The sequence below is a fragment of the Bufo bufo genome, chromosome 5 (genome assembly GCF_905171765.1).
Source record: "Bufo bufo chromosome 5, aBufBuf1.1, whole genome shotgun sequence".
NCBI lineage: Eukaryota > Metazoa > Chordata > Amphibia > Anura > Bufonidae > Bufo > Bufo bufo.
Genome location: NC_053393.1, coordinates 362,622,764 through 362,645,933, shown reverse-complemented (window position 1 = coordinate 362,645,933; position 23,170 = coordinate 362,622,764). Strand labels below are relative to the sequence as shown.

Sequence of the window (23,170 nt, the reverse complement as noted above, 5' to 3'; positions counted from 1 at the left end):
TGGAAAATCTGCCAAAAAAGTGAAATTTAAAAATTTGATCTCCATTTTCCTTTAATTCTTGTGGAACGCCTAAAGGGTTAACAAAGTTTGTAAAATCGGTTTTGAATACCTTGAGGGGTGTAGTTTCTACAATGGGGTCATTTATGGGGGTATCCACTATGTAGGCCCCACAAAGTGACTTCAGACCTGAACTGGTCCTTATAAAGTGGGTTTTGGCAATTTTCTTATAAATTTGAAGAATTGCTTCTAAACTTCTAAGCCTTCTAACGTCCTAAAAAAATAAAATGACATTTCCAAAATGATGCCAACATAAAGTAGACATATGGGGAATGTTAAATAATAAATATTTTATGAGGTATCACTTTCTGTTTTAAAAGCAGAGAAATTGAAATTTATTACCACATAAAGTGAGATATGTCAGTTTTGCTAAATTTGGCCTGGTCAGGAAGGGGGCAAATGGCTCAGATGGGAAGTGGTTATAGACCAGGCCATTTTTTGCAAATCTGACATGTCACTTTATGTGGTGATAACTTTAAATCGCTTTTACTTATGCAGGCCATTCTGAGATAGTTTTTTCGTCATGTGATGTACTTCTTGACAGTGGTAAAATTTAGTCAAAAAAAATAATTTTTATTGATAAAAAAAATTCCAAATTTACCAAAAATGTAGAAAAATTTCCTAATTTCAATTTCTCTACTTTTATAATAGATAGTAATACCTCCAAAAATAGTTATTACTTTACATTCCCCATATGTCTACTTTATGTTTGGATCATTTTGTGAATGACATTTTATTTTTTGGGAACGTTAGAAGGCTTAGAAGTATAGAAGCAAATCTTGAAATTTTTCAGAAAATTTCTAAAACCCACTGTTTTAGGACCAGTTCAGGTCTGAAGTCACTTTGTGAGGCTTACATAATAGAAACTACCTAAAAGTGACCCCATTTTACAAACTACACCCCTCAAGGTGTTCAAAACTGATTTTACAAACTTTAACCCTTTAGGTGTTCCACAAGGATTAATGGAAAATAGAGATAAAATTTCACCTTTTTTTGGCAGATTTTCCATTTGAATCCATTTTTTCCAGTTACAAAGCAAGGGTTAACAGCCAAACAAAACTCAATATTTATGGCCCTGATTCTGTAATTTACAGAAACACCCCATATGTGGTTGTAAACTGCTGTACAGGCACACGGCATTGCGCAGAAGGAAAGGAACAGCATACAGTTTTTGGAAGGCAGATTTTGCTGGACTGTTTTTTTTACACCATGTCCCATTTGAAACCCCCCTGATGCACCCCTAGAGTAGAAACTCCAAAAAAGTTACCCTAAGGTGGCAGTTTTGTTACTTGGTACTATTTTAGGGTACATATGATTTTTGGTTGCTCTATATTACACTTTTGTGAGGCAAGGTAACAAGTAATAGCTGTTTAGGCACCGTTTTTATTTTTTGTTATTCACAACATTCATCTGACAGGTTAGATCATGTGGTATTTTTATAGAGCAGGGTGTTCCAGACGCGACAATACCAAATATGACTTTTTTTTGTTGTTTGTTTCAGTTTTACATGACAAAGCATTTTTGAAAAACATATATATATTTTTAGTGTCTCCACATTCTGAAAGCCGTAATTTTATTTATTTTTTGGGCGACTGTCTTGTGTAGGGGCTCATTTTTTGGGGAATGAGATGACTGTTTGATTAGTACTATTATAGGGTGCATATGACTTTTTGATCGCTCGCTATTACACTTTTTGTGATGTAAGGTGCCAAAAAATGGCATTTTTTACACCGTTTCTATTATTATTATTTTTCACCTGAGGGATTAGGTCATGTGATATTTTTATAGAGCAGGTTCTTTCGGACGCGGCGATACCTAATATGTATACTTTTTTTTATTTACTTAAGTTTTACACAATAACAGCATTTTTAAAACAAAAAAAAAAACTATGTTTTAGTGTCTCCATATTCTGAGCCATAGTTTCTTTATTTTTTGGGCGATTGTCTTAGGTAGGGGCTCATTTTTTGCAGGATGAGGTGATGGTTAGATTGGTATTATTTTGGCAGGCATAAGCCTTTTTGATCACTTGGTGGTGTACTTTTAGTGATGTAAGGTGACCAAAAAATTGTTTATTTAGCACAGTTTTAATTTTTTTATTTTTACGGTGTTAATCTGAGGGGTTAGGTCATGTGATATGTTTATAGACCCGGTCGATACGGACGCGGCTATACCTAATATGTCTAAAAAAAAAAAAAAAAAGTACTTTATTTGGGGGACATTACGTTTGTTTGTTTTTTACTTGAAACTTTACATTTTTGGGGGGGAAAACGTTATTTTTTAAACTTATTTTTTTTTCACTTTATTTTTTGTCCCACTTTGGGACTTCAACTATTGGGGCTCTGATCCCCTTTACAATGCATTCTAATACTTCTGTATTGGAATGCATTGGCTGTATGTGTAATACAGTGTGTATTTTCATACAGCTGCCTGCTTGTGAGATCCAGGGGGCTGGATCTCACAGGCTCTCCACCGGAAGGTAGACCCGATGCCTAAGGAAGGCATTGCGCTGCCTTCCATGCCATCGGGTCCCCGTCACAGCAGCACGCGGACCCGATAGCCGCTCCGATCCCCGCCCGACATCGCACGTGAAGGGTTAATGCGCCGGCATCTGTGATTTCACCGAAGCCAGCGCATGCAGTAGGGGTCCGCCGTCTCAGGCGTCCTGCTGTCCATGGTGCTGAACAGATCTGTGCTAAAGGCAGAGATCTGTTCAGACAAAGTGTAAGTAAAATACAGTACAGTACAATATATATTGTACTGTACTGTATTATACAGACATCAGACCCACTGGATCTTCAAGAACCCAGTGGGTCTGGGTAAAAAAAAAAGTGAAAAAAAATGTAAAAATCAAAAAACACATTTATCACTGATTAAAAATGAAAAAAATTAAATTCCCTACACATGTTTGGTATCGCCGCGTCCGTAACGACCTGATCTATAAAACGGTCATGTTACTTTACCCGAACGGTGAACGCCTAAAAAATAAAAAACTATGATGAAATTGAAATTTTGCCCACCTTACTTCCCAAAAAAAAGGTAATAAAAGTGATCAAAAAAGTCGCATGTACGCCAAAATTGTAACAATCAAACCGTCATCTCATCCCACAAAAATCATACCCTACCCAAGATAATCGCCCCAAAACTGAAAAAACTATGGCTCTTAGACTATGGAAACACTAAAACATGATTTTTTTTGTTTCAAAAATGAAATCCTTGTGTAAAACTTACATAAATTAAAAAAAAAGTATACATATTAGGTATAGCCGCATCCGTATCGACCGGCTCTATAAAAATATCACTTGATCTAACCCCTCAGATGACCACCGTAAAAAAATAAAAATAAAAACGGTGTAAAAAAAGCCATTTTTGGTCATCTTACGTCACAAAAAGTGTAATAGCAAGCGATCAAAAAGTCATATGCACCCCAAAATAGTGCCAATCAAACCGTCATCTCATCGCGCAAAAAATGAGACCCTACTTAAGATAATCGCCCAAAAACTGAAAAAACTATGGCTCTTAGACTATGGAGACACTAAAACATTTTCTTTGTTTTCAAAATGAAATCATTGTGTAAAACTTACATAAATAAATAAAAAAGCATACATATTAGGTATCGCTGCGTCCGTGACAACCTGCTCTATAAAATTACCACATGTTCTAACCTGTCAGATGAATGTTGTAAATGACAAAAAAAAAAAACTGTGCCAAAAAAGCTATTTTTTGTTACCTTGCCTCACAAAAAGTGTAATATAGAGCAACCAAAAATCATATGTACCCTAAACTAGTACCAACAATACTGCCACCCTATCCCGTAGTTTCTAAAATGGGGTAACTTTTTTGGAGTTTCTACTCTAGGGGTGCATCAGGGGGGCTTCAAATGGGACATTGTGTCAAAAAAAACAGTCCAGCAAAATCTGCCTTCCAAAAACCATATGGCATTCCTTTCCTTCTGCGCCCTGCCGTGTGCCCGTACAGCAGTTTACGACCACATATGGGGTGTCAGGGCTCCAGATGGCGACCAAAATGGTCGCCAATGCGACTTAGAATTTACAAATGGCGACAAGACTTTTTAGTCTTGTTGCCATTTGCGACTAGACCCGCCGCCGCAGCTCTGCTCAATACAGCGGCGGCACAGGAGATAATGTTCTCAGCAGCGCATAATAATAAACGTTGGTGGCACAGTGGGAAGTGCCAATGAGGGTTAAAAAATAATAAAAGAAAATTAACTCACCTCCTCCAATTGATCGCATAGCTGCCGGTCTCCTGTACTTACTTCTTTCTTCAGGACCTGTGGTGATGTCACTGAGCTCATCACCATGGTAATGGATCATGTGATGAGCACAGTGACGTCACCACAGGTCCTGAAGAAAGAAGTAAGTACAGGAGACCGGCAGCTACGGATCAACTGGAGGAGGTGAGTTAATTTTCTTTTATTATTTTTAACCCTCATTGGCACTTCCCACTGAGCCACCAATGTTTATTATACTTGGGGGGGCGCACTGTGCCACCAACGTTTCTTATACACATACAGGAGGCGGGTTAGGGTTGAGTAAATTATTTTTTTATTTTTTAACCCTCATTGGCACTGCCCACTGCGCCACCAATGTTTATTATATTGGGGGGGGGGGCACACTGCGCCACCAATGTTTATTATTTTGAGGAGGGGGCGCACTGCGCCACCAATGTTTATTATACTGGGGTGATGGGGGGGCGCACTGCGCCACCAATGTTTATTATACTGGGGTGATGGGGGGCGCACTGCGCCACCAATGTTTATTATACTGGGGTGATGGGGGGCGCACTGCGCCACCAATGTTTATTATACTGGGGTGATGGGGGGGCGCACTGCGCCACCAATGTTTATTATACTGGGGTGATGGGGGGCGCATTGCGCCACCAATGTTTATTATACTGGGGTGATGGGGGGCGCACTGCACCACCAATGTTTATTATACTGGGGTGTTGGAGGGGCGCACTGCGCCACCAATGTTTATTATACTGGGGTGATGGGGGCGCACTGCACCACCAATGTTTATTATACTGGGGTGTTGGGGGGGGCGCACTGCGCCACCAATGTTTATTATACTGGAGTGTTGGGGGGGCGCACTGCGCCACCAATGTTTATTATATTGACCTTCTACTATGCATTCTGTATTCAGAATGCTATTATTTTCCCTTTATAACTATGTTATAAAGGGAAAATAATACAGTGAATAGACTTTCATCCTAGGAACCATGCGTGAAAATCGCGCCGCATCCGCACTTGCTTGCGATTTTCACACAGCCCCATTAACTTCTATGGGGCCTGCGTTGCGTGAAAAACGCACAACAGAGCATGCTGCAATTTTCACGCAATGCACAAGTGATGTGTGAAAATCACCGCTCATGTGCACAGCCCCATAGAAGTGAATGGGTCCGGATTTAGTGCGGGTGCATTCTGGTATTCTGAATGCCGGATCTGGCACTAATACATTCCTATGGGGAAAAATGCTGGATCCGGCATTCAGGCAAATCTTCATTTTTTTTTCGCCGGAGATAAAACCGTAGCATGCTGCGGTTTTATCTTTTGCCTGATCAGTCAAAATGACTGAACTGAAGACATCCTGATGCATCCTGAACGGATTACTCTCCATTCAGAATGCATGGGGATATGCCCGATCAGTTCTTTTCCGGTATAGAGCCCCTAGGACGGAACTCTATGCCGGAAAAGAATAACGCTAGTGTGAAAGTACCCTAAAATATTAAGTTTAAATCCCCCCTTTCCCAATTTTACATATAAAATATATAAACAATAAATAAATAAACATATTACATAGCGCTGTCCAAACTATTAAATTATTCAAAAATATCTCCTATGCGGTGAGCATTCGCCATTTTTAGTCAACTTGTCACCCCAAAAAATAGGATAGGACGGTTCTATTATGGGCCGAATGTTTAATAAAATGCGAAATGCACGCAGCTTTTTTTGTTTTGTTTTTTTTGCGCGGTATTGAGTATCGCAATACTTTTTTATGGTGACGAAAGCGAATCAAAATTTTGGTTTCAAAACAACCCTACGCCGATCTGATCGGCATAGCGTTGTCACGATACCAAAATTTTGATTCAGTTTCGATTTGGCGACTAAAAATTTGATTTGGCTCCTAAATTTTTCAGTTCAGGAGCCAATGGCTACTAGGTATTTTTTTTAGGCTGGAGCACTGGGTGTTTCTGTAAACTACAGAATCAGGGCCATAAATAATGAGTTTTGTTTGGCTGTTAACCCTTGCTTTGTAACTGGAAAAAAAATATTAAAATTGAAAATCTGCCAAAAAAGTGAAATTTTTAAATTGTATCTCTATTTTCCATTACCGTATTTTTCGCCCTATAAGACGCACCGGCCTATAAGACGCACCTAGGTTTTTGAGGAGGAAAATAAGAAAAGAAATATTTTGAACCAAAAGGTGTGCTTTTGGTGGGTTTTGAACTAATTGTGGTCTGTGGATGGCACTGTTATGGGGGATCTGTGGATGGTGCACTGTTATGGGGGATCTGTGGGTGACACTTATGGGGGATCTGTGGGTGACACTTATGGGGGATCTCTGGGTGACACTTATGGGGGATCTCTGGGTGACACTTATGGGGGATCTCTGGGTGACACTTATGGGGGATCTCTGGATGGCACTGTTATGAGGATCTGTGTATGACAGTTATGGGGGGGATCTGTGGATGACACATATATAGCATCTTATGCTATGTGTCATCCACAGATCCCCTCCATAAGTGTCCCTGTAGTGAATGACCCTCAATACACGCTGGGGGCCGGCATCTGCTTTTATAATGACAGCGGGGCCCGTGCAGTGATTGTATTCTACTACACGGGCCCCGCTCACTGTATGATCCTATGTCTAATAGTTACCGTAATTGTAATTGTATGTAATCAGGAGCGCTGTGTATTGCCGGTACTTACAACTAGAAGCGGTAGGTAGCAGAGAGGAGGGAGGAGGGAGAAGGCAGGCCGGGAGGACGGGCGCTGGCAGCGTGAGTCATACGTCATGCGTCCACGCCACCTGCTTCATTCATTCATAAAATGGGCGGCGCAGACGCATGACGTATGACTCACGCTGCCAGCTTCTGTCCTCCCGGCCTGCCTCCTCCCTCCTCCCTCCTCTCTGCTACCTACCGCTTCTAGTTGTAAGTACCGGCAATACACAGCGCTCCTGATTACATACAATTACAATTATGGTAACTATTAGACATAGGATCATACAGTGAGCGGGGCCCGTGTAGTAGAACACAGTCACTGCACGGGCCCCGCTGTCATTTAAAAAGCAGATGCCGGCCCCCAGTCCCGCCTCCCTCACAGCTGATACACCCGCCGCGATGCCGGCATCGCGGCGGGTGTATCATTGAAAACCCGACAAAATCGGCAGCATTCGCCGTATAAGACGCACTGCTATTTTCCCCCCACTTTTGGGGGGGAAAAACTGCGTCTTATACGGCGAAAAATACGGTAAATCTTGTGCAACTCCTAAAGGGTTAACAACGTTTGTAAAAATCAGTTTTGAATACCTTGAGGGGTGTAGTTTCTTAGATGGGGTCACTTTTATGGAGTTTCTTCTCTAGGGGTGCATCAGGGGGGCTTCAAATGGGACATGGTGTCAAAAAAACCAGTCCAGCAAAATCTGCCTTCCAAAAACCGTATGGCATTCCTTTCCTTCTGCGCCCTGCCGTGTGCCCGTACAGCAGTTTACGACCACATATGGGGTGTTTCTGTAAACTACAGAATCAGGGCCATAAATAATGAGTTTTGTTTGGCTGTTAACCCTTGCTTTGTAACTGGAAAAAATATATAAAAATGGAAAATCTGCCAAAATCTCTATTTTCCATTAAAAACTGTGTCTTATACGGCGAAAAATACGGTAAATCTTGTGCAACTCCTAAAGGGTTAACAACGTTTGTAAAAATCAGTTTTGAATACCTTGAGGGGTGTAGTTTCTTAGATGGGGTCACTTTTATGGAGTTTCTACTCTAGGGGTGCATCAGGGGGGCTTCAAATGGGACATGGTGTAAATAAACCAGTCCAGCAAAATCTGTCTTCCAAAAACCAAACGGCGCACCTTTTACTCTACGCCCCGCTGTGTGGCCGTACAGTAGTTTACGGCCACATATTGGGTGTTTATGTAAACGGCAGAGTCAGGGCAATAAAGATACAGTCTTGTTTGGCTGTTAACCCTTGCTTTGTTAGTGGAAAAAATGGGTTAAAATGGAAAATTAGGCAAAAAAATGAAATTCTCAAATTTCATCCCCATTTGCCAATAACTCCTGTGCAACACCTAAAGGGTTAACGAAGTTTGTAAAATTAGTTTTGAATACCTTGAGGGGTGTAGTTTATAGAATGGGGTCATTTTTGGGTGGTTTCTATTATGTAAGCCTTGCAAAGAGACTTCAGACCTGTAGTGGTCCCTAAAAATTGGATTTCTGAAAAATTTCAAGATTTGCTTCTAAACTTCTAAGCCTTGTAACATCCCCAAAAAATTAAATATCATTCCCAAAATAATTCAAACATGAAGTAGACATATGGGGAATGTAAAGTCATCACAATTTTTGGAGGTATTACTATGTATTACAGAAGTAGAGAAACTGAAACTTTGAAATTTGCTAATTTTTCCAAATTTTTGGTAAATTTGGTATTTTTTTATGCAAAAAAATAACAATTTTTTACTTCATTTTTCAAGTGTCATGAAGTACAATATGTGACAAAAAAACAATCTCAGAATGGCCTGGATAAGTCAAAGCGTTTTAAAGTTATCACCACTTAAAGTGACACTGGTCAGATTTGCAAAAAATGGCCTGGTCCTTAAGGTGAAATAAGGCTGTGTCCCTATGGGGTTAAGGTTCCCTAGAGGTACTAAAATTAAATGTTGGAAAATATTTTTTAAAAATTATAAAGGTTTAAATACTCCCTTTTTTTCCATTTTAAAAATAAAGATCATTAGTATTGCCACATCCCAAAATGCACATACTATTAAAATATGAAAGTATTTATCCAGTATGCTGAATCGCATAATGGGGGGGAAAAACACCGGTCCGAAGACTAAATATATATAAGTTATGGGGGTCAGAATATGCTAACGCTACGGGAAAAAAATTGAAAATATACCTTTTTTCAAAGTATTATTTTTTTTTTTTAAGTATTACAACACAAGAAGAAAAAAAAATGTGTATAGGTGTAAATATACTGACTTGCAGAATGAAGTTAACATAGGGAATGCTGTAAAAACAAAACCCATAAAACTGTGGCATAATTGTGTTACTTCCACCCCATTTAGACATTTTTTTCCAGTTTCCCACCTCAGATTCAATATTAAATGATGCCATTAGAAATTACAGCTTGCTCTGCAGAAAAGCAAGCCTTCATACAGCTAAGGCTACTTTCACACTAGCGTTTTAAATTCCGTTTGTGAGATCCGTTTCAGGGATCTCACAAACGGTTCAAAACAGATCAGTACAGCCCCAATGCATTCTGAATAGATAAGGATCCGTTCAGAATGCATCAGCTTGGCTCCGTTCCGCCTCCATTCCGCTCTAGATGTGGAAACCAAAACGCTGCTTGCGATGCCTGGCGATGCAGAGCCAAACGGATCCGTCCTGACTTACAATGTAAGTCAATGGGGACGGATCCGTTTTCACTGACACAATACTGTGCAATTGAAAACGGATCCGTCCCCCATTGACTTTCAATGTAAGTCAAGACGGATCCGTTTTGACTTAGACTTTATTTTAAAAGAATAATGCAAACTGATCCGTTCTGAATGGATACCAGCATTTGGATTATAGGTGCGGATCCGTCTGTGCAGATACCAGACAGATCCGCACCTAACTCAGGTGTGAAAGTAGCCTAAGTGAACACTCTAAAAAAAGTTAAAGGGTTTGTGTCACTTCAGTAAGTGGCATTTATCATGTAGAGAATGATAATACAAGCCACTTACTATATATTACTATATATGTATTGTTATTATCCATATAGCTTCCTTTGCTGGCTGGATTCATTTTTCCATCACATTATACACATCTCATTTCCATGGCTACGACCACCCTGCAATCTGTCTGGTGGCCTGGAGCGTGGGAGCGCACATAGACTGGTGCTTTTTTCTATAGTGTGCAAGCACGGCCACCACTGATGGATTGCAGGGTGGTTGTAACCATGGAAACGAACAAGGAAGTGCAGAAAGACAACAAGGCAGAAAACCCTTTAATGCCTCATACAGTCAGGTCCATAAATATTGGGATCCCGACACAATTCTAACATTTTTGGCTCTATACACCACCACAATGAATTTGAAATGAAACAAACAAGATGTGCTTTAACTGCAGACTGCCAGCTTTAATTTGAGGGTATTTACATCCAAATCAGGTGAACGGTGTAGGAATTACAACAGTTTGCATATGTGCCTCCCACTTGTTGAGGGACCAAAAGTTATGGGACAGAATAATAATCATAAATCAAACTTTCACTTTTTAAAACTTGGTTGCAAATCCTTTGCAGTCAATTACAGCCTGAAGTCTGGAACGCATGGACATCACCAGATGCAGGGTTTCATCCCTGGTAAAGCTCTGCCAGGCCTTTACTGCAACTGTCTTCAGTTCCTGCTTGTTCTTGGGGCATTTTCCCTTCAGTTTTGTCTTCAGCAAGTGAAATGCATGCTCAATCGGATTCAGGCAGGTGATTGACTTGGCCATTGCATAACATTCCACTTCTTTCCCTTAAAAAACTCTTTGGTTGCTTTTGCAGTAAGCTTTGGGTCATTGTCCATCTGCACTGTGAAGCGCCGTCCAATGAGTTCTGAAGCATTTGGCTGAATATGAGCAGATAATATTGTCCGAAACACTTCAGAATTCATCCTGCTGCTTTTGTCAGCAGTCACATCATCAATAAATACAAGAGAACCAGTTCCATTGGCAGCCATACATGCCAATGCCATGACACTACCACCACCATGCTTCACTGATGAGGTGGTATGCTTAGGATCATGAGCAGTTCCTTTCCTTCTCTATACTCTTCTCTTCCCATCACTCTGCTACAAGTTGATCTTGGTCTCATCTGTCCATAGGATGTTGTTCCAGAACTGTGAAGGCTTTTTTAGATGTCGTTTGGCAAACTCTAATCTGGCCTTCCTGTTTTTGAGGCTCACCAATAGTTTACATCTTATGGTGAACCCTCTGTCTTCACTCTGGTGAAGTCTTCTCTTGATTGTTGACTTTGACACACATACACCTACCTCCCGGAGAGTGTTCTTGATCTGGCCAACTGTTGTGAAGGGTGTTTTCTTCACCAGGGAAAATAATTCTTCGGTCATCCACCACAGTTGTTTTCCGTGGTCTTCCGGGTCTTTTGGTGTTGCTGAGCTCAACGGTGCGTTCCTTCTTTTTAAGAATGCAAAAAGCACACTTGAAATGAACTCTGGACCTTTTACCTGCTCATTGTAATTGGGATAATGAGGGAATAACACACACCTGGCCATGGAACAGCTGAGAAGCCAATTGTCCCATTACTTTTGGCCCCTTAACAAGTGGGAGGCACATATGCAAACTGTTGTAATTCCTACATCGTTTACCTGATTTGGATGTAAATACTCTCAAATTAAAGCTGACAGTCTGCAGGTAAAGCACATATTGTTCGTTTCATGTCAAATCCATTGTGGCGGTGTATAGAGCCAAAAATGTTAGAATTGTGTCGATGTCCCAATATTTATGGACCTGACTGTATGTCAATGAAATCAAAGTAAGGCAAGATTGATATTTATAAACAGTCCCACCCAACTTTTGCCCTGACATTTGCAACTGCATGCCATACTGTTGCATACAACTGCTGTTGGCTGAAATAATTTTTTTGTGCATAAAATTATGTTGAAATGAATAGTCAACCTTTTTCTGTAGTAAGACAGCTGTATTTATTTAGCTAACGTGTAAAATATTTTTTGTCTTCTAGGAATTAATATACCAAGCCTTATAAAATACTTGCAAGAAACAGGAAGACTAAAGACTTCATGACAAAATAAACTGAAACGTTTACTTTGAATTATTTTTCTTAATTCATGATTTTTTTTTTTTATATGTGACTTTAGAGTTTTTTTTTTCTTTCCCTTTGTGCTGGGTTTGGGATTTTTTTTAACATTTTTAAATTCAAACCTGCAATAAAGTGTTTATAGTTAATAAATACATTTATATAAGGGAATTCATAAATAATTTCAGTAAGTTATTAACAGTCATCTTATTGTGGGTAACCTTAACTGGAACCATTACCTTCTGTGTAAAAAAAAAAAATAATAATAATAGAGAGTACATGCAACTTTGTCCGTGGTACAGAAATGCTGAAAGGAATCTGATACCAATTATTTTCTGTGGAATCGTTTTTGGCATCTGGCAAATAAGTTGTAACAGTGAATGTCTCCCTGCACCAGACAGAAAAACTCAGCTTTTTTCTGTATGGATATGGATGCTGGACTGGAACAAAAATGTCAATCAGTCGATAATCTTTTTGTTTCCAATTCAGCGAATTTCTCAAAAAATTTGTTTCAAATTCGTTTCAGACCTGAATCGATTATACACCAATCAAAAATGCTCCAGTTGGCCTGAAAGATGGTATTTGACATGCTGACGTCAGATTTTTTGGTGAAAAGAAAGATGTTATCTCTTTTTGTTAATTTTTTTATGACATTTTGCTCTTCCTCGATTACCTTATTTCTAAAGTGGCTTTGTGTCTTATAAAGCGAACACTAATGAACATTTCCATTATGAGTACTTACATCATTAGTATTCAGGAGGAACGGGGAGCAGTGAGTGTAGTGCAACTAGCACTGACTGTACTAACTGCTCCTTGGTTTTCTTCCAGGTGCTGCACTGTGCTGTCTCTTGACTGCATATAACATCAGGCCGTAGTGCATATAGGTGTGCACTATGACCTGATACTGTGAGACATCAGGTCACAGTGCAGGGTGGTGCCTGCAGAAGACCAGGGAGCGGTGATTGCAGGAAAAGTGCACTGAATCTGCAGGGTAAGGGAGACATCCAGAGCAGGAAAGGTGATCTGAGGTCTGATGAAAATTGGGGGTCTTGAACTGAGATCTGAGGTCAAGACTGGGAGATTAGATTTAGGTCTGATGTGAGATGTGATGAAAATTGGTCATCTAATCTGATGTTTGATGAAGATTGGGGGGCTAATCTGAGGTCTGATGAAAAATATATTTTTCCTTATTTTCCTCCTCTAAAACCTTGGTGCATCTTATGATCAAGTGCGTCTTATAAAGAGAAAAATACAGTAATACAATTACAGAATATACATAAATATTACTTTATTATAAATACATCCCCAAATAGCTTTCATTATTCATAATAGCTTGATGAACACATGGTTGACTGTGTTGATAGTGTGTTTAACCCGTAGAGGACCCGCGCCGTACATGTACGGCGCAGATGTCCATTACTTAAGGACATCGTCGTACATGCTCCTGCACCCGCCCGATCTGCGGCAAGGGTCCGGCAGTGACTGATAGCCGGACCCCTGCTGCATGCGCCGACATCGGTGAAAACATTAACTCTTGATGTGCCGCGCTGTCCATGCGGGGATCGGAGCTGCCATCGGGTCCCCGCGCTGCTGTGACAGTGACCCGATGGCATGGAAGGCAGCCGGATGCCTTACTTAGGCATCGTGGCTGCCTTCCTGGAGAACCTGTTGAGATCCAGGCCCCTGGATCTCACAGGCAAGGAGGCTGTAAGTGTATTACACTGGTAATATACCTACAGCCAATGCTTTACAATACAGAAGTGGGGATCAGACACCCAAAAGTTGAAGTCCCAGAGTGGGACAAAAAAAAATAAGTTAAAGAATAAAGTTTTCCAAAAAAAATTAAAGTTTCAAGTAAAAAAAAAAAAAGCGTCCTTTTCCCAAAATAAAGTAAAACATTTTTGTAAAAAATAGGGGGAAAAAGGTATCGCCTCGCCCGTATCGACCGGCTGTATAAAAATATCACATGACCTAACCCCTCAGATGACCACTGTCAAAAAAAAAACATAAAAACTGTGCTAAAAAAATATATCACCTTACATCACTAAAAGTGCAACACCAAGCATTCAAAAAGGCGTATGCCCCACAAAATAGTACCAATCTAACCGTTACCTCATCCCACAAAAAATTAGCCCCTACCTAAGACAATTGCCCAAAAAACAAACTATGGCTCTCAGAATATTGAGACACTGAAACATAATTTTTTTGGTTTCAAAAATGCTGTTATTGTGTAAAACTTAAGTAAATAAAAAAGGATACATATTAGGTATTGCCACATTCGTAAGAACCTGCTCTATAAAAATACCACATGAACTAACCCCTAAGGTGAACACCGTAAAAAAAAAATAATTATAAAAACGGTGTCAAAAAAGCAATTTTTTTGTCACCTTTACGTCACAAAAAGTGTAATAGCAAGCAATCAAAAAGTCATACGCACCCCAAAATAGTGCCAATCAAACGGTCATCTCATCCCGCAAAAATCATACCCGCCCAAAAACTGAAAAAACTATGTCTCTCAGACTATGGAGACACTAAAATGATTTTTTTTGTTTCAAAAATGTAATCATTGTATAAAACTTAAATAAATAAAAAGTATACATATTAGGTATTGCCGCGTCCGTAAGAACCTGCTCTATAAAAATATCACATGACCTAACCACTCAGGTAAAAACCGTAAAAATAAAAAAAAGTGTAGAAAAAGCCATTGTTTGTCACCTTACATCACAAAAAGTGTAATAGCAAGCGATCAAAAAGTCATACGCACCCAAAAATAGTGCCAATCAAACCGTCATCCCATCCCGAAAAAAATGAGCCCCTACACAAGACAGTCGCCCAAAAAAAAAAAAACTATGACTTTCAGAATGTGGAGACACTAAAGAATCTTTTTTTTTTTAAATGCTTTGTTATGTAAAACTGAAACAAATAACCAAAAAAGTTGTCATATTTGGTATTGTCGCGTCCGTGACAACCTGCTCTATAAAAATGCCACATGATCTCACCTGTCAGATGAATGTTGTAGATAACAAAAAATAAAAACTGTGCCACCCACCAGACCCCCCTGGTTATGCTCCCTAGATAGCCACGTGGGGCACCCCTTATCCCTGGCGGCGTCCCCGCACTGGTCCACGGGCTCCTCATGAGACGGATCCCATCCACGCCAGTGTGGCACAGCTTCACCAGACCCACAGACCCCAGCCGCCTCTGCAGCTGCAACCCTCCAGGGATCTCCACAGTCCTTTCAGAGGCCTTCATCCCCTGCCCCTCTGTTTAATGAGGACTCTTGGCCACCCACTATGGCGGACTTACACAACCTGATATGCTCACTACCTTCCAAGGCGGATCTCTCCAGCTTTGCTGCCAACATCTTACAAGAATGTAAAAGAGAGTTTACTCAAGTACGCTCTGAGATGGCCCTACTCGATACAAAGGTGGACTCCGTTAAACAGGACCATGCCTCCTTGTCCGCAGCTGTTCAAACCTTGAAAGACAAAGTACAGTCCCATGATAAACAACTGCACGCCTTGCAACATCATCTAGATGACATTGAAAATCGAAGCCGTCGCAATAATCTACGGATCAGAGGCCTCCCTGAGTCAATAACGTAGGCGGTTCTCCTACCTACAATTGTAAAAACCTTCAATGGTCTCCTGGGACGACCACTGAGCTCCAACATCGAAATCCACAGGGTTCACAGAGCTCTGAGACCCCCCAACCCTGACCCCTTGAAACCAAGGGATGTAATTTGCATAATTCATTTCTACGCTATCAAGGAACAGATCCTGCTTAAAGCTCGACAGATGTCCTCTCTGTCTTATGAAGGGACCCCCTTCGTATTACTACAGGACCTTCCCCGTCACACCTTGGCGCAACGCACTGCCCTGCGCCCGCTCTTGTAGCTCCTCAAAGAACGCGGCATTCCTTACCGTTGGGGTTACCCTTTTGCTCTACTTGCGGGTCCCAAGGAACAGGTTGTCACCCTCCATTACCCTTCAGATCTTTCCCACTTTCTACAACAGCTGGACTTGCCATCGGTGGATTTGGGACCCTGGCAATCTCTCCTTCCACCTGCTCCTGTGTCATCGGGACGACCCCGTCCACCACCTGTTGACAGCGCTTCTAGATCTTCTGCACCGACCCCACGAGGACGAAGACAGCAAAGACTAAGCAGCCTAAAACGCAGATCCCCATCCCACCTCGTCACCTGAAGAGCTTCCTGCGATACCTGTCTGGGACTACTAATGCACATTAGTCTCTCCACTTTAATTACTTGATATTTGCCTATCCTCTTCACCTGTTTTCCTGTTCTCAAACAGCTGGTGATCTTAATTTTCTAACTGTAGCTGCCGGGGCTGTGGTAGGCCGGCTCCTGTCTGGCTGCTACTTTTCCCCAAATAACCAGAGACTCTCCCTTGGGGTGATATAGCCCCGAGTGATAGCCTCTTTAGACCTCTTGGTCACTCTAACTACCATATCTCTCTTCATCTGTTTTTCTCTTTCCCTTTATCCCTCTTACGCTTAATCGTCTCGTTTTTGTCGGCTGTCCTCCCCCCTCTCTCCTTGTGTTTTTTCCTCTCCCCGCAGTAATGGCGACATTGAAGGTTGCATCATTTAACACGAAAGGTCTTAATACTCCTGAAAAGAGGGCCCAGGTACTCCATCGCTTTCATCGCCAAAAGGTACATGTTTGTTTTCAGGAAACACACTTTAAGGAGGGTAGCGCTCCGAATATACGCCATCGGCACTACACAACCTGGCACTTTGCAAACAATTCGGTGAACAAGAGCGGTGAACAAGAGCGATCCACAAGTCTTTACCTACTGTCGATCCGGAAGCAAGATACCTGGTCCTTGTACTACTTATTGGGGGACAAGAATTAACCTTCCTTAACGTGTACGTCCCCAACCAGAACCAAGCACCCTTCATCGTAGACCTAATTGACAAAATCACACCTCTGATCTGGGGGACTATTATACTTTGTGGTGACCTTAACCTGACCCTTGACCCTACACTTGACAACTCAACTGGGCGCGCTTCCCTAACATACTCCACTATTAAAAAGGTCAAACGGGCACTACTTCAACTGCAATTACGAGACCCCTGGCGTCTCCAACACCCAGCTGACAAAGATTACACCTTTTACTCTGCCCCTCATGACTCTTATAGCCGTATTGACCACATCCTTATTCAGCAACCAGCCTTATCCTGGCTGGATTCCACATAAATAGGAAACATTCTGTGGTCCGACCATGCCCCCATATACTGCTCCCTGAATCTCCCCATTCTTACCAGACAGGAATGGACGTGGCGGTTGAATGAAATTCTCCTTCTTGACACTGGGTGTGCTGCTGACCTTACAAGCTGTATAACAAACTTTTTGTCACATCACAAAGAGGATACCACCCTGCTCTCCGTCCAGTGGGAGGCCCTGAAATGTGTTCTCCGAGGTGTTCTCATTAAACATGGCTCCCGTCTCAAGAAGGAGAAAGCCCATTCCCTTAAACTCACACTGCAAAGAGTTACATCCCTAGAATTTGCCCACTAACGAGCACTCACCCTGCAAACTCTTCATGACCTCCAGAATGCGCACATGGAAGCCAAACGCCTCTTGGAGGCATCCTATAAATGCATGATACAAATATGCAGGAGTACATTCTATGAATATGGAAACAAAAGTGGACGTATGTTGGTAAGAGCTCTACGGGGAAAACTAGCATCCTCCCACATTTCCGCTGTCAAAAATTCTCAGGACCGTATGGTACACACCACCACAGACATTGCGGCCACCTTCCATTCCTTGTACTTACAGCTCTATGACTTACCCCAAACTTCTTTACAAAGAATGGGTAACTCCCCCGATCCCTCTCTTCTACTTCCCAAATTATCTACACTTGACTCTTCCAGTTTGGAGACCCCATTCACGGACACTGAACTCCAAATAGTTCTCAAGTCTCTACCAGGTGGCAAAAGTCCTGGCCCCAATGGGTTCACTGCTAGATTTTACAAGTTTTTCACTTCTACTCTTTCTCCTATTCTGCTCCAGGTCTTCAATGCGGTGTCTCCTGGGCTTCCCTTCCCGGCGCAGGCCACTGAGGCCCATATCACTGTCATCCTGAAACCGGGAAAGGACCCGTACCTCTCTGCCAGTTACCGTCCTATCTCCCTCTTGAATGTAGATCTTAAGATCTTTGCCAAATTAATGGCGAATAGATTGAATACTTACCTACCTTCATTGATCTGCAATGACCAGGTGTCACGGAACCATGAACCAGACGTACAACAAGAGATAAGTGAAAATAAGAAGGCTTTATTGAAAAATAAAGCTGTAAAGCAAAAGTCCAAACGGATGGTGAAACCGAAGCAGAGTCTTTGAGAGGCCAGGGGTCAGGAACCAGAAGGGAATTCAGACGAAGCCAGGATCAGGAACCAGCAGGGTAGTCAGACGAAGCCAGGATCAGGAACCAGCAGGGTAGTCAGACGAAGCCAGGATCAGGAACCAGAAGCAGCAGCAGTCTTAGAAGCATGTGAACACAGGAGGACCAAGCAAGGAACTGAAGCCACAGACCTCCTATATATATGAGCTAGGCATCCAGCTCCTCCCAGTGGGAAGGAGGAGCCGCAGGGTGGAAGGCTACAAGAAACCCAGAAACCAAGATGGCCGCCAGCACATGTCAAACGAAGGAGAACAGCAAGAAGGTAAGACCATGACAGTACCTCCCCCTCAAGGGCCCCTCCTCCGCGGAGCAAAAAACGGTTTCTGAGGGAAGCGTGCGTGGAAGGCTCGGAGCAAGGCAGGAGCATGGACATCTGCGGAGGGAACCCAGGAACGCTCCTCTGGACCATAACCACGCCAATGGACCAAAAACTGCACCCGACCGCGGACCAGGCGTGAGTCCAGGATATTGCTCACCTCATACTCCTCACGATTGCCCACTCGGACCGGACGAGGCCGAGGAACCGAGGAAGTGAAACGATTACACACCAGTGGCTTCAACAGGGAGACATGAAACACGTTAGAGATCCGCATGCCAGGAGGAAGCGCAAGGGCATAGGCTACCGGGTTTACCCTGCGAAGCACTCGGAAGGGACCAACAAAGCGAGGCGCCAGCTTGGGAGTGGGCACTCGAAGGTTGAGGTTGCGGGTGGACAACCATACACGGTCTCCGACCTGGTAGGAAGGAGCAGGCGCTCGTCTGCGATCAGCCTGGAGTCTCTGGCGCTGCGCAGAGGCCTCAAGGGACTTCTGGATCTGTACCCAAGAAGCACGTAGGACGGAAAGGTGATCCTCCACAGCCGGAATATCCTGGGGAGAGAATACCTCCGGTAACACGGCAGGTTGGAACCCATAATTGGCCATGAAGGGAGACGTCCCAGAGGAAGAGTTCACCGCCGTGTTCCTGGCAAACTCAGCCCAAGGCAGGAGGTCAACCCAATTGTCTTGGTGATCGGAGACATAGCAACGAAGGAATTGCTCCAAGGCCTGATTGGATCGTTCTGCGGCACCATTGGACTGAGGGTGGTAGGCCGAGGAGAAGGAGAGATGAATCCCCAACTGGGAGCAAAAGGCGCGCCAGAACCTGGACACAAACTGACTCCCCCGATCCGACACAATCTCCTTGGGCAAACCGTGCAACCGGAAGACCTCCCTGGCAAAAATCGTGGCCAACTCTTGTGCAGAGGGTAACTTCTTGAGAGGAACACAGTGGCACATTTTGGAAAACCGATCCACAATCATGAGAATGACCGTATGGCCTCGGGATGCAGGGAGGTCCACAATGAAATCCATCCCCAGGTGTGACCATGGGCGCTCCCCGGTGGCTATGGGTTGCAGAAGGCCCAACGGAAGGTGCCGAGGGGACTTACTCTGGGCACAAACGGAGCATGCCGCTACATATGCGGCGATGTCGGAACGTAGGGAAGGCCACCAGAACAGACGTGAAACAGCCCAGGACAGCTGATTCTTTCCAGGATGCCCCGCGGTCTTGGAGTTATGGTAGGTTCGCAACAACCGAGTGCGCAACTCCTCAGGCACAAAACATCTGCCGTTGGGTCTCCCAGAGGGAGCAGCAGATTGAGCCGCCAAAATCTGCTCACCCAGGGGAGAGGTCAGGCTGGTGCGAATGGCGGCCAGGATCTGATTCGGAGGTATGACCGAAGTCGGAATCGACTCCTCCCTGGACAGCTCGGAGTACTGCCGTGATAGGGCATCCGCCCTGATGTTCTTGGAACCGGGTAGGTAGGAGACCACGTAATTAAAACGTGACAAGAACAGAGCCCATCTGGCCTGACGTGGTGTCAATCTCTTGGCCTCAGAAAGGTAGGTCAGATTCTTATGGTCCGTCAGGATGAGAACCGGAACCACCGAACCCTCGAGCAAGTGCCTCCATTCTTTAAGGGCCTGCACGATGGCCAATAACTCCCTGTCACCAATCTGATAGTTGCACTCCGCGGAAGACAGTTTCCGGGAGTAAAACCCACATGGAAGCAGAGGACCCTCTGGTGTTCTACGCTGAGACAGAAGGGCGCCTACTCCCGTCTCAGATGCGTCCACCTCGAGGACAAAGGGCAACCCAGGGTTGGGATGCGACAGAATCGGAGCCGACACAAAAGCGGACTTTAGGGCCTCAAAAGCTCGCATGGCCTCGAGCGGCCAGACCTGGGAATTACTGCCCTTCCTGGTCAGATCCGTGAGAGGCTTGGCCAGCATGGAAAAGTCCCTGATGAACTTCCGATAATAATTGGCGAAGCCCAAAAAGCGCTGCAGGGAACGAAGACCACTGGGCTGGGGCCACTGTAAGACAGCCGAAACCTTCTCAGGATCCATGGAGAACCCCTTAGCGGAAATGATGTAACCTAAGAAGGTTACCTGGGATCGGTGAAATTCGCATTTCTCAAGCTTACCGAACAGCTTGTTCTCTCGTAACCGTTGCAACACTCGTCTGACATCCAGAATGTGGGCCTCCATGGATTCAGAATATACCAAGATGTCATCCAAATAGACCACCACACACTGCTGCAACAGGTCACGGAAAACATCGTTGATGAATTCCTGAAAGACTGCGGGCGCATTGCACAACCCAAAGGGCATAACCAAGGATTCATAATGACCGGTCCTGGTGTTAAACGCGGTCTTCCACTCATCGCCCGCCTTGATCCTTACCAGGTTATATGCCGCCCTCAGGTCGAGTTTGGTAAAGACCGTGGCCCCTTTAAGGCGATCGAACAGCTCGGAAATCAAGGGTATCGGGTAAGCGTTCTTGATCGTGATGCGATTGAGACCCCTGTAATCGATGCAAGGCCTCAACTCACCGCCCTTCTTTTTCACAAAGAAAAATCCAGCCCCTGCCGGGGACGAGGATTTGCGAATGTGTCCGCGTGAAAGCGCCTCCCTCACGTACTCCTCCATGGCCTCATTCTCCGCTACCGACAGTGGATAGACTTTGCCACGAGGAGGAACGGCACCAGGTTGTAACTCTATGGCACAATCGTATGGGCGGTGCGGAGGTAGGGCCACCGCGCGCACCTTATCGAATACATCCCGGTACTCCTCGTATTCAGGAGGCAACAGAGAGTCCGAGGAAGTACACAGCAACTTGACAGACCCATGGATGCAACTAGCCCCACACTGCGGTGACCACGAGAGGATCTCGGCCGATCTCCAATCGAAAGTCGGATTATGCTTCTGGAGCCAGGGGTACCCCAAGACCACCGAATAGTGTGGAGACGAAATAACCTGGAGGCAGACCGACTCTCTGTGAACGGCACCAATGGCTATCCCCACTGGAAGGGTCTCATGAGTCACGTGTGGCGGCAGAAGGGGTCTGCCGTCTATCGCCTCAAGAGCCAGTGGGGAACCTCGAGCCTGCAGAGGAATGGAATTGGCGGCAGCGAACACACTATCAATGAACAAACCACCAGCACCAGAGTCCACCAACGCCTGGGTCGTCACCGAGCCCCCGACCCAGGAGAGGACAACAGTGATCAGTGGTTTGTCAACACGGGAAACCGGGGACGAGGAGACTCCACCCAAGATCTGCCCCCGACAGGATCTCAGGTGCGAGCGTTTTCCCGGACGGTTCGGACATGCCAACCGAAAATGCCCACCGAGACCACAGTACATGCATCGGCCCTCGCGTCTCCGGAGTACCCTCTCCCCCTCGGACAGGCGAGCAAACCCCAGCTGCATGGGTTCACCCCCAGACAAGTCATCCCCAGGAGGCGTGGGAGGAGAGGGAGGCACGGGTGGGACAGCAAACGTAGGCGCCAATCTGTTAGAAGACCTCCGCAGGCTCTCCTTAAAGGAAGGTCTCTCCCTGAGTCTGGTGTCAATCAAAATAAGGAAAGAAATAAGAGACTCGAGCTCCACTGGTAGGTCCTTAGCTGCAACCTCATCCTTCAAGGCATCCGAGAGACCATGAGAGAAAGCAGCGACCAGAGCCTCATTATTCCAGCCCACCTCTGCTGCCAGGGTACGAAACTCAATGGCGTATTCAGCTACGGATCGTGAACCCTGTCTGATGGACATAAGGAGCTTCGCAGCAGAGGCAGCACGAGCCGGCACATCGAATACCTTCCGAAGAGAAGCAACAAAACCGGAAAACTCGGCAACCACCGGATTGTTGTTCTCCCATAAAGGGCTGGCCCAGGCCAAGGCCTTGTCCGAGAGCAGCGAGATCAAGAAGCCCACCTTTGATCTCTCAGTAGGAAAGGCATGTGGCAGCAGCTCGAAATAAATGCCCACCTGGTTAAGGAAACCTCGGCACTGAGTTGGCTCTCCCCCAAAGCGCTGTGGAAGAGGGGCAGAACCGGTCATACCCCGAAACACCGCAGGCGCAACAGGTGTCGGGGTAGACTCTGGCGCAACAACCGGAGCGGCAGTAGGAGCGACAACCGACCCATCGGCAACGGGAGCGAAATGAGCCGTGCGTTCAAGCAGGGTTAGCAACGCCACAGCGAACCGACCCAACAGGTGATCCTGCTGATCAAGTCTGGCAACCAGCATGGGTAGCGAGGATGGCCCTGTACCGTCAGAATTCATGGCTTGGTCCTAATGTCACGGAACCATGAACCAGA

At 44.3% G+C, this 23,170-nt stretch overlaps 1 protein-coding gene across 3 annotated transcripts in view; it reads left to right on the top strand.

The window, feature by feature from the left end:
• LOC121001698 overlaps positions 1-13,181 on the top strand; it is a 133,008-nt gene extending 119,827 nt beyond the window's left edge. For all 3 annotated transcript variants that reach the window (XM_040432874.1, XM_040432875.1, XM_040432876.1), the window contains exon 15: positions 12,026-13,181. In XM_040432874.1, the coding sequence (XP_040288808.1) occupies positions 12,026-12,087 (62 nt within the window). In that variant the 3' untranslated portion in view covers positions 12,088-13,181. The remainder of the gene's footprint in view (positions 1-12,025) is intronic.
• The last annotated feature ends 9,989 nt before the right edge of the window (positions 13,182-23,170 follow it).